This window comes from Papaver somniferum, unplaced genomic scaffold, assembly GCF_003573695.1.
Source record: "Papaver somniferum cultivar HN1 unplaced genomic scaffold, ASM357369v1 unplaced-scaffold_107, whole genome shotgun sequence".
In the NCBI taxonomy this organism is placed as follows: domain Eukaryota; kingdom Viridiplantae; phylum Streptophyta; class Magnoliopsida; order Ranunculales; family Papaveraceae; genus Papaver; species Papaver somniferum.
Window position 1 is genome coordinate 6,717,947 of NW_020619603.1, and position 14,293 is coordinate 6,732,239.

General features: G+C 36.8%; 1 protein-coding gene across 1 annotated transcript; it reads left to right on the forward strand.

Annotated features, from left to right (window-relative positions):
• Positions 1-12,355: 12,355 nt before the first annotated feature.
• On the forward strand, positions 12,356-13,183 carry LOC113327958 (uncharacterized mitochondrial protein AtMg00810-like). Its single transcript, XM_026575063.1, has one exon. The coding sequence runs from the start codon at positions 12,356-12,358 to the stop codon at positions 13,181-13,183; it is 828 nt and encodes a 275-aa protein (XP_026430848.1).
• Positions 13,184-14,293: the final 1,110 nt, after the last annotated feature.

Consider the following 14,293-nt stretch of genomic DNA (forward strand, 5'->3'; position numbering starts at 1 on the left):
TATTTCTGGTAGATTATATTAATGTATAGTTAGCAATTTCATTTGTAACTGTATACATAACGTCAAAGCTTATGCTGCTCTTTTAACTTAAATTGTGTATATTTTGCAACCTTTATACTTGATCTACATTATCCCGTTTTCATCTTATAATACTAAATTTCTCAAGCTCACCGCCGTTTAAGCTAGATCTTAAAGTTTTATTTTGTAAAATTTAAAATCAGCACATCAGGGATTCATCATACTCTCCATCGCCCTGATCCCGTATGTCAACAATGGATGTAAAATATCCCATGTGCCTCATGGCAAGAACACGGTCAAATCCTAAAGTCCCCTCGCCGAAGGCTCATTGAGCCTAGCCTGGGTGATATCTAGTAAACTTCTATAAAACAGTTGTTTTATTTCCTTAAACCTGATTTTTTAATACAACACGTGAAGTTTAGGTTTGTTTTCATTTAGTTTCCTAGTTTTGATTTCCGTTTCCGAGTCGTAATACAATACATCGATTACTATATAAGAAGAATTGTAAGTCTATTAATTTAAGTTTTTAACATTGTTTATTCGATTCCATCACTTCACCACCCATAACCAATAACTCCGAAAGCAGAAAACCCTAGTATCTTTCAAGATGTCAATGTCCAAAGATTTTGAAAGTACAATTCATCATAGAGGAAAATTCCCAACAGAGATCGTGAATATTATAGAAAGATATTACTCATTGGAAAGAACAATGGATGATATAGATAAAGCTCATAAAGAGTTTGGTCATCAGATTAAATTAGAACCCTTGAGTGACGAAGAAATAGATGAACTTAAGAAAGGACGGGAGGGAATCGAGAGAGTGTACTCTAATCTGAAGAAGTATGAGAAACAACTTGAAGAAAGCAGTAATCTCCGTATAACATTGAGAAAAGTGCGCCAGAGGATAGAAAGCTTAACCATCTCCTTGGATTGTCTACTGGTTCAATGGAGAAATAACAAGAGGTGCAAACAGATAATGGAGATGTACCAAGATTATATTCGTCTTCCAAGATATCCTGAGATGAAGAAACACAACAGATTATTTGTCAGGGAGAAGTTCTGGTGTCGGCTGTTCAGAACCTAAAATTTTGAGATACATCTTTAAAGATTTTTTGTGTAATTTCCTTGATTCTCATCGGAAGGCTTACTCTAATTTCAGAACTTAATAGGGAAGTAAGAACAACATTAAAAAAAGAATTGTCACATGGGCCTTAATCTTTCACCATGTACAGTGTTTTCAAGAAATCTTCTCTTGCATCTGCTCTCAACTGATATAAACAAAATGATAAGTTGGTGATCAAACATCGTCACAGAACACTTTAAAAGAAAAAAAAATACCAACCAAAGATTTATAGTTTATTAGAATCCATTTTTCGAATATTGTTGTCATCACCATCTTCATTGAATCTGAAATATCTCTGCCTTTCAACAGTATTGAAATGATACTGCACAAACTAAATCCAAATGACAGACCCTTCCAGCTATATAGTACCGTTCCCTCTGGATTCAACGCCGACCAAAAAACAAAAATATATTCAATTTCAGGATTAAGACTTTGCCTATCAAGTTCTTATGTTATCCCTGCCCATTGCGGAGTCTTGTGTTAATAGCATGGTCAGAAAAAAATGATAAACGATATTTGAGTAGGTATAGCTCGGCCTAAGGAACTAAAAGGTGTGCTACACTAAACCTTGGTTGGAGACTCCATGATGTTATCTCTAAAATGTGTGTAACAATGCATTCCCATAAAGTAAAACAATAAACACCGCATGGTCTAAAGGTGCGAGATTAACCTGACCAAAACTTCAAGACTTAGTGTGATACATAAAACCGTTGAAATGACATGCTTACCTGTAAAAATTGTAGATACAGTGTATAAAATGAGGAAAATGAAAACGTCCTCACGAACACCCATGAGTAGCATACACAACTAAGAAATGACAGTATGGAGTTGATAGAGCGAAAACCTACTCCAACAGCAAGAAAATGTCTATTTTCATAGTATGTTTCGTGGAGATGTTTGTGTTTCCAGTGATCAAAAAGAAAACATTTTCTTTAATAAAACATAAGAAAGAAAACGCAACAGAAAAATAAAAATAGAGAGGAAAAAGTTACCCCATATGAGGATCACCGTCCGCCGTTCTTGATGATCGAATAAGAGTCTGGTTTCTGGTGTTTTTCATCGCTTTGGTTTTTTCTCTAGGACCCTATATTTCGTTTAATGGATCGAAATATATTTTCTGTTAGAAAATTTTGTGGTTCTGCTGTTTGGCCTGCAAAATTCATTGCATATAACACACCTGCGAACATTATATATTTTGATTATTTAAGTTACAATATTGTTGGAGACTTTCGACTTACTGAACTTTGATTTTAAAAAATAGATTTACTGAAGTTACTTGCCTGCATTTTTTAGGAACTGCAAATGTCAATCCAACGACACCTGCTCCTGCATATATATCAGCAACTGAAGCACCATAGGGACATACTAAAGTTTTATGTAATCCCGATACTGAATATATTTCTTTAGAAATCCTAATAACGCCAAAAATCCATGGGAAAAAAGAACACAAAGAAGAAATAGATTAATAAACAATATGGCTACAGGTAAGTGACAATGAAGAACCGGTAACTCCCTGTATATGATGTCTTGCGATCTCTTGGTTGTTCATTTCCCATGGTTTTTGAATTGCAGGCTTTGACACATACTCAAAGCAGTACGCAAGGCGGGTCAATATAAGGTGCACAATAGTTCTGCAGTTAAGAAGAAAATTATAGGAGAAGTCCTCAGTTTGCCCCCAGAAGCATGGCAATACAGTCGCACCGAAATTATAATCATCAAAATAGTGGACTAATCGCAAGAAAATGAAGAGTATCACTGTTACTACTTCCTCCCTTGCGGCCATTCTGGTAGATTATATTAATGTATAGTTAGCAATGTCATCTGTAACTCCGTAAAAACAACGTCAAACCTTATGCTGCTCTTTTAACTTAAATTGTATATATTGCAACCTTTATACTTGATATACATTAACCCATTTTCATCTCACAATACTAAATTTCTCAATAGTAGAGAGTGGCACCTTCTTCTTGGCCTTATGTCTTAGCCTGCGGTTCCTCCGCTCTAACTCCCTATTTCGCCTTTCGAGTTTCACCATTCTTTCATCCCGAGCCTCTTGAGCTTTCAGGACGGCTGCTATGGCAATATTAGCTTCGTCGAGGTCAGAAGGATTACTCTTCTTGACCTCGGAGCAGGATACCCGCCTTGGCAAGTGGTTCAACCCTCCTAGTTGAGTAAGATGGATATCATCATTCTTCTCGAAGGGGTTTCCCTCGCCTTCGGAGCTAGAATTGTCAGTCAGTCCTTCCCGATATCGGTCATCGGTTTGTCCCTCGCCTGGGACCAGAGCTTCTCCTTGCTCTATATCGTCGAGTCCTTCTGTTTGGGCTCCACCATTTTCACCTTGGATCGTATGAGAGGATCGTCTCGTAACCATTACCTTTCCTGCAACATATGCAATAATACTTAATTTGTCTTTTCTCTAGAAAAGTGGAACCCTAAGTTTGCAGGTCACGTGCAATTACTAAGCGATAGATCAGACTAGACAATTTAGTACAAGAAGACTTTGCAGTAAATTTTGGAAACATCTGAAAATGTCAAAATATTCCTTTCAAGAGTGAGGTATTGATGACGGAGGGAAAAATGTTTTTCCAGTCCTCTCTTTTCGAGGAAATAACTCCATTCATTACACCTCCCTTTTTTTAGGAAAGGAATCTTATTAGGATGATTGAGTACGTTTCCCATTCTAGGAAACATATCTTATCATCTTTTGATTTTTGATTCTAAACAAACTTAGAGTTTGATGAACGATTACGTACTCATTAATCCTTTCTCTTGACTTAGATTTAGCTTCTTAAGAAGGAAATCTTGGACTTTGTTGAGTTTGATGATGAACATCACGAAAAAGTCGTATTTTCAACTCTCATAAGGTGATTTCTTCCTTATGTAGTTTACTGACTTGCAAATCTTCCCAACTCTTTCATGGAGGAGATCGTTTGAGGACCGATGAGTTTGAAACTCTATATTTACTCCGATATACAACTCTCGTGAGCTACTTGAGGAAGATGAAAAAATCTTTATAATAACGAAAAAATGTTTTGAAAAAAAATCATGAAAGACACAGATCTGTTAATCCTTAGGTTCTTCTAGACTACCCAGATCGTGAAGATTGAGTTTGATTCCGAGCTCTACTCATTCATCTCCACAGAAACATCTCTTATGGAGATGGTGAAAACTATAGTGTTGTTACTAGGGATGTAGATTAGATCTTCATACCTCCCTGTTTCTAGCGCAAATGTAGTTGCATATTTTCTGACTGCTACACCCAAGTGAAATTAAAGACTAAAAACTACTTAAAAATACAAGATCAAAGATGAACATGATGTAAATAACATGAAAAGTAAAGATGAACACAAGCATATAACGTCGGACATGAAGACCTACATCCACGGAGAAGAAGATGTTTTCTTATTGATTATAAGGTCTTACCCTTGAAAGTGTTACAGATCTCTTATAGATTTCTCACTTTCTCTCTGTCTAGATCTCTCTCAGGAATTCCCTGTAGATAGACCATCTAAAGTCTTACATAAGTTGTCCATCTTCTGGTACATGGACTGGTATTTATAGGCTAACTAAACTCGTGGTGGTGTGGTCGTCCGAACTCGGTGGGCTGTCTTCCCTCGCTCTGGTTTCCTCGGGCTGACATCCATACTACTTCTTACGATGGCTCGCTGGGTTCTCCCTCCGAGTTGTCTCGCTTTCCCCTGGATCGTGTCGTCCTTCTGTGGAGAACCTGGTGCTCTGGATCTTAGTATGGATCGCCGAGTCTCTCATCACGATGCGGAAATACCCACGTCTTGTTCTTATCCTTCATTAAATGCGGTCTTGATTTTTAGACTTGACTGTCTGAGCAGATTAGACCTTTATCTACACGCGTCATTCATGTGGCGCTGTTGCAGTTGCCTCGACCGAGACAAAACTACCTTTTGGAGGATGATCCGGTGCTCCTACCTTATCACCTCATCAGATGTTCATCCCTTAAGATACTGATACGTGGCCATCGGATATTTTACCCACACACGTTCCACATGCATTATGATTTATATTTGCATTGTATTTTATGGTTGCTCAAATTGTGTCTGCAGGCTTTGACACTTGCTCAAAGCAGTACACAAGGAGGGTCAATCTAAGGTGCACAATAGTTACGCGGTTAAGAAGAAAATGATAGGAGAAGTCCTCACTTTGCCCCCAGAAACATGGCAATACAGTCGCACCAAAATTATAATCATCAAAATAATTGACTAATCGCAAGAAAATGAAGAGTATCGCTGCTAGTACTTCCTCCCTTGCGGCACTATTTCTGGTAGATTATATTAATGTATAGTTAGCAATTTCATTTGTAACTGTATACATAACGTCAAAGCTTATGCTGCTCTTTTAACTTAAATTGTGTATATTTTGCAACCTTTATACTTGATCTACATTATCCCGTTTTCATCTTATAATACTAAATTTCTCAAGCTCACCGCCGTTTAAGCTAGATCTTAAAGTTTTATTTTGTAAAATTTAAAGTCAGCACATCAGGGATTCATCATACTCTCCATCGCCCTGATCCCGTATGTCAACAATGGATGTAAAATATCCCATGTGCCTCATGGCAAGAACACGGTCAAATCCTAAAGTCCCCTCGCCGAAGGCTCATTGAGCCTAGCCTGGGTGATATCTAGTAAACTTCTATAAAACAGTTGTTTTATTTCCATAAACCTGATTTTTTAATACAACACGTGAAGTTTAGGTTTGTTTTCATTTAGTTTCCTAGTTTTGATTTCCGTTTCCGAGTCGTAATACATCGATGACTATATAAGAAGAATTGTAAGTCTATTAATTTAAGTTTTTAACATTGTTTATTCGATTCCATCACTTCACCACCCATAACCAATAACTCCGAAAGCAGAAAACCCTAGTATCTTTCAAGATGTCAATGTCCAAAGATTTTGAAAGTACAATTCATCATAGAGGAAAATTCCCAACAGAGATCGTGAAAATTATAGAAAGATATTACTCATTGGAAAGAACAATGGATGATATAGATAAAGCTCATAAAGTGTTTAGTCATCAGATTAAATTAGAACCCTTGAGTGACGAAGAAATAGATGAACTTAAGAAAGGACGGGAGGGAATCGAGAGAGTGTACTCTAATCTGAAGAAGTATGAGAAACAACTTGAAGAAAGCAGTAATCTCCGTATAACATTGAGAAAAGTGCGCCAGAGGATAGAAAGCTTAACCATCTCCTTGGATTGTCTACTGGTTCAATGGAGAAATAACAAGAGGTGCAAACAGATAATGGAGATGTACCAAGATTATATTCGTCTTCCAAGATATCCTGAGATGAAGAAACACAACAGATTATTTGTCAGGGAGAAGTTCTGGTGTCGGCTGTTCAGAACCTAAAATTTTGAGATACATCTTTAAAGATTTTTTGTGTAATTTCCTTCTGAACCACCTAATTAATCTTGTTTTCAAGTTATCAGATCAGGTTGAATGTTTAATATCGTTCATGTGCCAATACCGACTGCCCTATTTATCTTAGTTTGTGTCCGCAATAAAATTTAGTCGTGCATTCCAATTATATAATGACCATATATCAGATTTGCCATATATGTTCTGAAGGAGATCATCCAAATTTTATAGGGATTTTGGATACAACTTTGGATTGCTGCAATCGTGATATCAAGGATCATGAAGGTGAACTAGGAACAATGAAAAACCTATGTTTGGATAAACGTGATATTACTTGATTCTCATCGGGAGGCTTGGGAATATTTTTCGTCAAATTGTTGACAAGTTTCCAGGAATCCAAAAGAGAAAAGTTAGAAGTGAAGAAGGATAGACATTGGATTCATGCAGTAATTCTGCAAAAGAGAGAAGTGAAGAAGGATAAAAGACGACGAGTGGAAATTTCTGCTGCTGATGATGATGCTGAAATATGCACTCTCAAGGAACTGCATGAAAAACTAATTATTGCTAGCTATTTGAATTCAACTACTTTGATATGAAATTTGATATGTTCAACTAGATATCAGAAATTCGATGGACCCTGGAACACATGCGTGCAATGGATCGTAAGCGGAAGGATTGGATGAGAAGGAGGAGGCATGGACATTGATGAAGTCGAAATTGCAGTCTCTGCAATTTGATGAAAGAAGTGCTAGGAGATAGAGTTGAGAATGTTGTCGTCTCCCGCTGTTTCAAAAATTCCCCTCCTTATTTCTCTTGTTGTTTACTGAAGGACTCAGGCACGGGTGTGAAGACAATGGAGATTAACCCTCATGACCATGTCATTGAGGACCTCCTGGAATACTGACAAAAATGATTTTCATGTGAGAAATGCAACTCTTATGTTGTTTAACTATGCTGATTTTTTTTATATTATGTAGACACTCTTTTTAATTTATCCATCAACCTTGAAATAAATTTACTACCCCTGTACACAATCATATTAAAAATTAAATTGTATAAAAACATAAGGGAATATTGGGGATATGCCCCAAAATCGGCTGTCATCTTGGGATATGCCCCAATATTCCAGTTTTCGGGAATATGTCCTAGCCGTCCAAAATTCACATATACTTGGGATTACATATACGAATTAAAAAACACATATATTATATACTAACACCTTTACAAGGTTCAAGAGCACATAAACCGGAATCCTGGGACATATCTCCAAGATGACAGTCGATTTTAGGGCATATTCCCCATTTTCCCAAAACATAATCATTAATTAGAATGAGCTAAGGTCCACATTCGTTCTCTGGCATCTCATGGTGCTTGGTAAACTACGGTTTCTCCTTCATTTTCCAGCTAGCTATGCGTGCTTGGTATTTGATTGATTTAGATTACCCTATTTAAGATTATTCTTACCTCAGATAATCAAAAGTTAATTAGTTGGTATCAAGTGGTCCAAAAACCTTGCATGAAGTCTAATGATAGTAAGCCCAAAAATTAAGAAGGGTATGATGATATTGTTGGCATGCGAACTAATAAGCCTGAATCACAGAATCGACTACTTCAGTAATTCGATATATGTGTACTTCAAGAGCAACCACTTCGAGCAAAGCCACAGTTGACTTTGAAATAGGTTGTCAGAGAAGGTCGTAAATGACTCACCTCATACATGTCATCTTCTTAATTTTCAGTTCAAGAGCGGGAAGATTAGCTGATGCACCACCTAAATATGCATATGCAATTATGGCTCGTTATCAACACTATCATAAATGCAATCAAACAAAAGCCACAAAAACAGATCATACTAATTTCCATTGGCTCAATAAAGCACTGAAACTAATTCAAATAATTATAAACGTGCTTGTATTAAATTCCAACAAAAACACAGAACTCGGCATTTTTTAAGTTATACATACATCTCTTTTTAAAAGCTTACTTTAAATGACTTCTTTTATGTTTTTTGTGATGTCTCTTTACACTCATCATCTAACCAAGTTACCGTGTTCCACTCAGTCAAAAACATTCTATTCCTAAGTATATTGCTTGGGAAAATTGGAAAAATGTCTTATATTTCGATGCCCCATAGGAAAAATGCCCCACGAAAAATTTTTATGGGAAAATGCCCCACCGTCACCTTTTCCATCCAAAAGGTCAATATCAGGATATTGACTAGTCAACATCTAACATAACGAGATATCCCTGTGAGAGTAAATTCCCAGATTGACCTTTAAGCATAACCTCGTTCTTCTCTCCCGCATACCATCTTATCTTCTTCTCCTCATATCGTTAGTAACATATACGAAAATAACAGTTGCAGTGATGGTACAATAGTAGTGACGGCTGATTTCATGAATTAGTTAGAAGTTCGTGTTTATGGGAGATTTTATTTCGTGGAGACAAAGGAAGGAGAAATTAGATACGTTGGTTGAAGAACTTGAAGATAATGGATGAAAGAAAAATAAAATAAGGAGATCGCGATAAACCGCAAGTTCATGAAAACCCATTTCTTGTTTGCATTTGTTTTCTTGAAATTTCAATCTGAATCTGAGTTATGCTTCGGTTTGACCTAGGGTTTTCAAGGAAAATTAAAATTTAGGGTTTTTGTAGTTCGATTTGATTGAAATTGAGTTGTATAAAGATTGAAGATAAGGGTTGTTTGAAGCGCGTGGGCTTCCAACTCAAAACCAATTGGTAATGAGTGGAGTGGCTCCACACCTTATATATTAAGATTTAGGATAAGGAATTAGATATGTGGGACTATCTTTTTATAGTTTCTCTAACATGCTCCCCCTCCACTTGTAGGGAGGATATTAAGCCACTACAACGTGGACCTCTGTACGGGTGGACGGGCGCTGTTTGGGTCTACTTCTCATTCCACTCTCATACGGGCCTAGCTCTGATACCATGTTTGAAGTATGTGGGCTTCCAACTCAAAACCAATTGGCAATGAGTGGAGTGGATCCACACCTTATATATTAAGATCTAGGCTAATGAGTTGGCTATGTGGGACTATTTTATAGTTTCTCCAACATGCTCCCACTCCACGTGTAGGGCGTATATTAAGTCGCTACAACGTGGACCTATGTACGGGTGGATGGGCGCCCTTTGGGTCTACTTCTCATTCCACTCTCATACGGACCTAACTCTTATACCATGTTTGAAGTGTGTGGGCCTCCAACTCAAAGCTAATTGGTTTTGAGTTGGAAGCCCACACACTTCTAAGATGGTATCAGAGCTTAGATCTATTGGTATCTAGATCTTAGATCAAACATCTAACAATTGGTATCTAGAGCTTAGATCTATTAGATTTGACCTTGGTGAGTGAAAAAAATCAATTTTTATCCATTAAATCAAAAAAATCAGCAACATTCAAAGTTTTCAAAATCTAGATCTAGAAAAGAAAAAACCCAATTCTTCAATCAATCTTCAATTAAATCAATGGAAAGTAGTAGCTACTCAAATAAATACATTCAACAACCTTCAATACAACTTTTTCATGGAGAAAATTATCATTTTTGAGCAATTAAAATGAAAACCTTGTTCATGTCTCAAGAAGTGTGGGAGATAGATCAAGATGGGTATGATGAAATTGAAGATACATCAAACTTAGATCAAGACCAAAAGGATTTACTTAAGGAGAGTAGGAGGAAGAATGCAAAAGCATCCATGTACATCCAACAAGGAGTTGGAGACACCATACTCTCAAGAGTAATCCATTCTTATAAATCTAAAGAAGCTTGGGATCTTCTACAACAAGAGTATGGAGGCAATAAGAAGGTAAGAGAGTTAAAATTGCATTCATATAGAAGAGATTTTGAGAATCTTAGAATGAATGAGAATGAATGTTTTAATGAGTTTTCATCTAGAGTAGTTGAAGTTTTTAATAATATGATGATGTGTGGTGAGAAGATGGAGGCAAGAAGAATTTGTGAGAAGATATTAATGTGCTTGCCGAAAAAATTCGAACCCATTGTGGCAGTTTTGGAAGAGACTAAAGATTTTTCTACATTGATGTCACAAGAACTATGGGCATCTTTGAAGGTGTATGAGCAGAGGTTGTTAAGGCACACCGAAAACTCAATTGAGAGTGCATTTCAATCAAAATTCAACTTGGATTCAAAAAATTCAGAAAACAAATAAAAATGAGTACAAGGGTGAGTCAAGATCAAACTTCAAAGGAAAAGAAAAATGGAAGAAAGGAGGAGATAATTTCAACAACTATACAAAGAGTGGTTCGTCTCAAGTACCAAGATGCAATTTTTGCAAGAAGAATGGTCACTTGGAGAAGAATTGTTGGAACAAAGTAAAACCACAATGTCGCAATTGCAAAAAGTATGGACATTTGGAGAAAGAGTGTAGATACAAAGAAGATGAAGAACAAGCCGGTAGAACCGAAGAAAAACAAAAAATGTTTTATTCTTGTCAAAGTGCCCTGGTAACTTCCAAAAGTGAAGTTTGGTTTGTGGATAGTGGTTGTAGAACTCATATGTCCGGTGAAAAAGCTTGTTTGTGGATATGGATACTTCCATAAATTCTCTAGTGAAGATGGGGGATGGAAATATGGTTCAAGCTAACAGAAGAGGTACAATTCGCGTCCAAACTATCAATGGAGAAAAATACATTAGAGATGTGTTGTATGTTCCGGACTTGGCACAAAATTTGCTTAGTATTGGAAACTTGTGGAGCTTGGGTACTCGGTCCATTTTGAAGATGGATATTGCACCATTTATGACAAGAAACACAAGAATAAGAGACAAGTGATGAAGAGTATCAAGATGGAGAAGAATAGAAGCTTTCCAATTATGTTTGTAAAAGAGAAGAATGTTGCATTGAGGATGGAAACCATTAATGAAACATATTTATGGCATAAAAGGCTTGGGCATTTGAATTTCAATAGTCTCAAGGTGCTTTTCAACAAGAACATGGTGCAAGGACTTCCATAACATATAAACCACAAATATGGAGTGTGTGAAGGTTGTGCACTTGGGAAACAACATCGGCAACCATTCCCAAAAGATGTAGCATGGAGAGCGAAAGAACTTCTTGGTTTGGTACATACCAACGTGTGTGGACCAATGAAGACATCAACTAATGGAGGTAATAGATACTTCATTTTATTCATTGATGACCTTACTCATATGACTTGGGTTTACTTCATGAGACAAAAGTCCAAAGTTTTTAGTATCTTCAAGAAGTTCAAGAGCCTTTTTGAAAAGCAAAGTGGTCACTACATCAAAGTTTTAAGAAGTGATAGAGGCAAAGAGTACAACAACAAAGAATTTGATAAATTTTGTGAAGATGAAGGCTTGGAAAGGCAACTAACCGCGGGTTATACTCCTCAACAAAATGGTGTTTCCGAGAGAAAAAACCAAATCGTGATGGAGATGGCGAAGTCTATGCTTCATGAGAAGGGTATGCTTAGAGAGTTTTGGGACGACGCCATTAACACCGCCGTCTACTTGATGAAAAGGTGTCCAACAAAAGCCGTATGGGATAAAACTCCTTTTGAAGTAAGGAGTGGGAGAAAGCCATCGATAAGTCATCTCAAATTTTTTGGTAGTGTGTGTTATTCTCAAATTCCAAAGGAGAAGAAGACAAAGTATACAAGTTGAAGAAAATTTGGTATGGTCTCAAGCAAGCACCAAGAGCTTGGCATAGTGAGATAGATGGATACTTCAAAAATCAAAACTTCAACAAAAGCAAGAGTGAGGCTACACTATATGTGAAGACAAAAGGTACTTCTATTCTCATCATTTCCTTGTATGTTGATGATCTTATCTTTACGGGGTAATGATGCTCATATGATTGAGGAATTCAAGAGAGAAATGATGATGAAATATGAGATGAGTGACATGGGTTTGCTCAAGTACTTCCTTGGTATTGAAGTTCATCAAAGTGAAGATGCAGTGTTCAATTCTCAAAGAAAGTATGCCGAAAGGGTGTTGAAGAAATTTGGTATGCTTGGTTGTAACCCCACATCTACACCACCTGTAGTGAATGAGAAACTCAAGAAGGATGATGGAGGAAGAAAGGTTGATGAGACTTACTATAGAGGTCTTATTGGAAAATTGTTGTACCTTACACATAAAAGACCCGACATCATGTTTGCTTCAAGTATGTTTTCTAGGTTCATGAGTTCACCAAGTCATTTACATCTTGGCGCAGAAAAGAGGTTGTTAAGGTATATACAAGGAACAATGAATTTTGGAATCATGTATTCAAGAAATTTGGATGTCAAATTAGTTGGCTATTGTGATAGCGACTTGGGAGGATGTATTGATGACATGAAGAGTACATCGGGGTACGCGTTTTCTCTTGGTTCGGGTATATTTACATGGGCATCAAAGAAGCAAGAAACCGTAGCTCTATCCACGGCGGAAGCGGAGTACATTTCGTCATTAGTAGCTACATCTCATGTTGTATGGCTAAGAAGAATCATGGAAGATATTCAAGAGAAGCAAGAAAAAAGCACCGTAATTTTTGTGACAACAAATCCGCCATTGCTATGTCCAAAAAATCGGTTGAGCATTGTAGAGCAAGGAACATTAAACTCAATTATCACTTCATTCGATAAGCGGTTGAAGATGGTGAGATAAAACTCAAGTATTGCAAGACGGAAAACCAATTGGCGGACATATTCACCAAGGCAGTTCCCAAGGAAAGTATCAAAATTTTCGTCCCACATAGCTAACTCCTTAGCCTAGATCGTAATATATAAGGTGTGGAGCCACTCCACTCATTGTCAATTAGTTTTGAGTTGGAATCCCACACACTTCAAACAAGGGTAATTATATAATGACTGATTGAAATTGAATTGTATGAACATGAGTTGAACTGCAAACAAGGTTTGATTCCTGAAATTCCAATGGTACTGGAATTAGGGTTCAAGGTGATTCTATAATGATTGATTGAATTTAAATTGTATAAACATGAGTTGAACTGTTAACAAGGTTTGATTTTTGAATTTCTAATGGTACTGGAGTTAGGGTTTCTCTGATTTGGGTAAAGTCCAAAATTAGGGTTTTTCTGCTTTCATGATTCGGTTGAGGGAAATTGGTGTGTTGCTTCCATCACCTTTTAAAACTAGTATTATTTTTTATCTGGAGTCTGAGAGATGCCATCTATATTTTCTACTCAAACTCGTCTCTGATCCATTCCTTGGGATGTCATAAACCTTTAATGTAAAAATTCTTGCGGTTTGATAAGTGCATGAAGTTTAATGTTCGTGGAATTTTCCACCTCATTTTCTTTCTAATCTACTGCGTTACCTTTCGAACTATATTTTTCATATTTGCTATAAATGTCCTAAAAGAGTAATGCTTTGTTGTTTCCTTATTGTCTTTCTCTGGGAAGCCTCTTGTTGAATGGTTCAATAAAGAAAAGTTACCCCAGTTGAATTTTTTGCTCATGACACTTCAGATAAATCGAAGAATGGGATTTGTATTTGCGAGTCACAGCTTTGATGTGTAGACGGTTTTTTTCTTGAGGAGTGCAGGCTTGTCTATTGTAGAAACCCCACGATAAGTTCTGTTTTAATAGTCTTTTAGAATATCAAGTTATTGTGGTGCTTTCTCCTTGTATTACCAGTGGTACATATGTAGTTAGCATCCATATGCATAACTTCTGTGAAACTATGCATTAGAGTTTTTTTGGACAATTATATGTTTTTTGAAATGTGGAAAAATGTTGTGACAGATGATGAACGG

What these genes read in the sequence shown, in the direction of transcription:
- LOC113327958 (XM_026575063.1), top strand. Translation starts at nt 12,356, where the DNA reads ATGATCTTATCTTTACGGGGTAATGATGCTCATATGATTGAGGAATTC.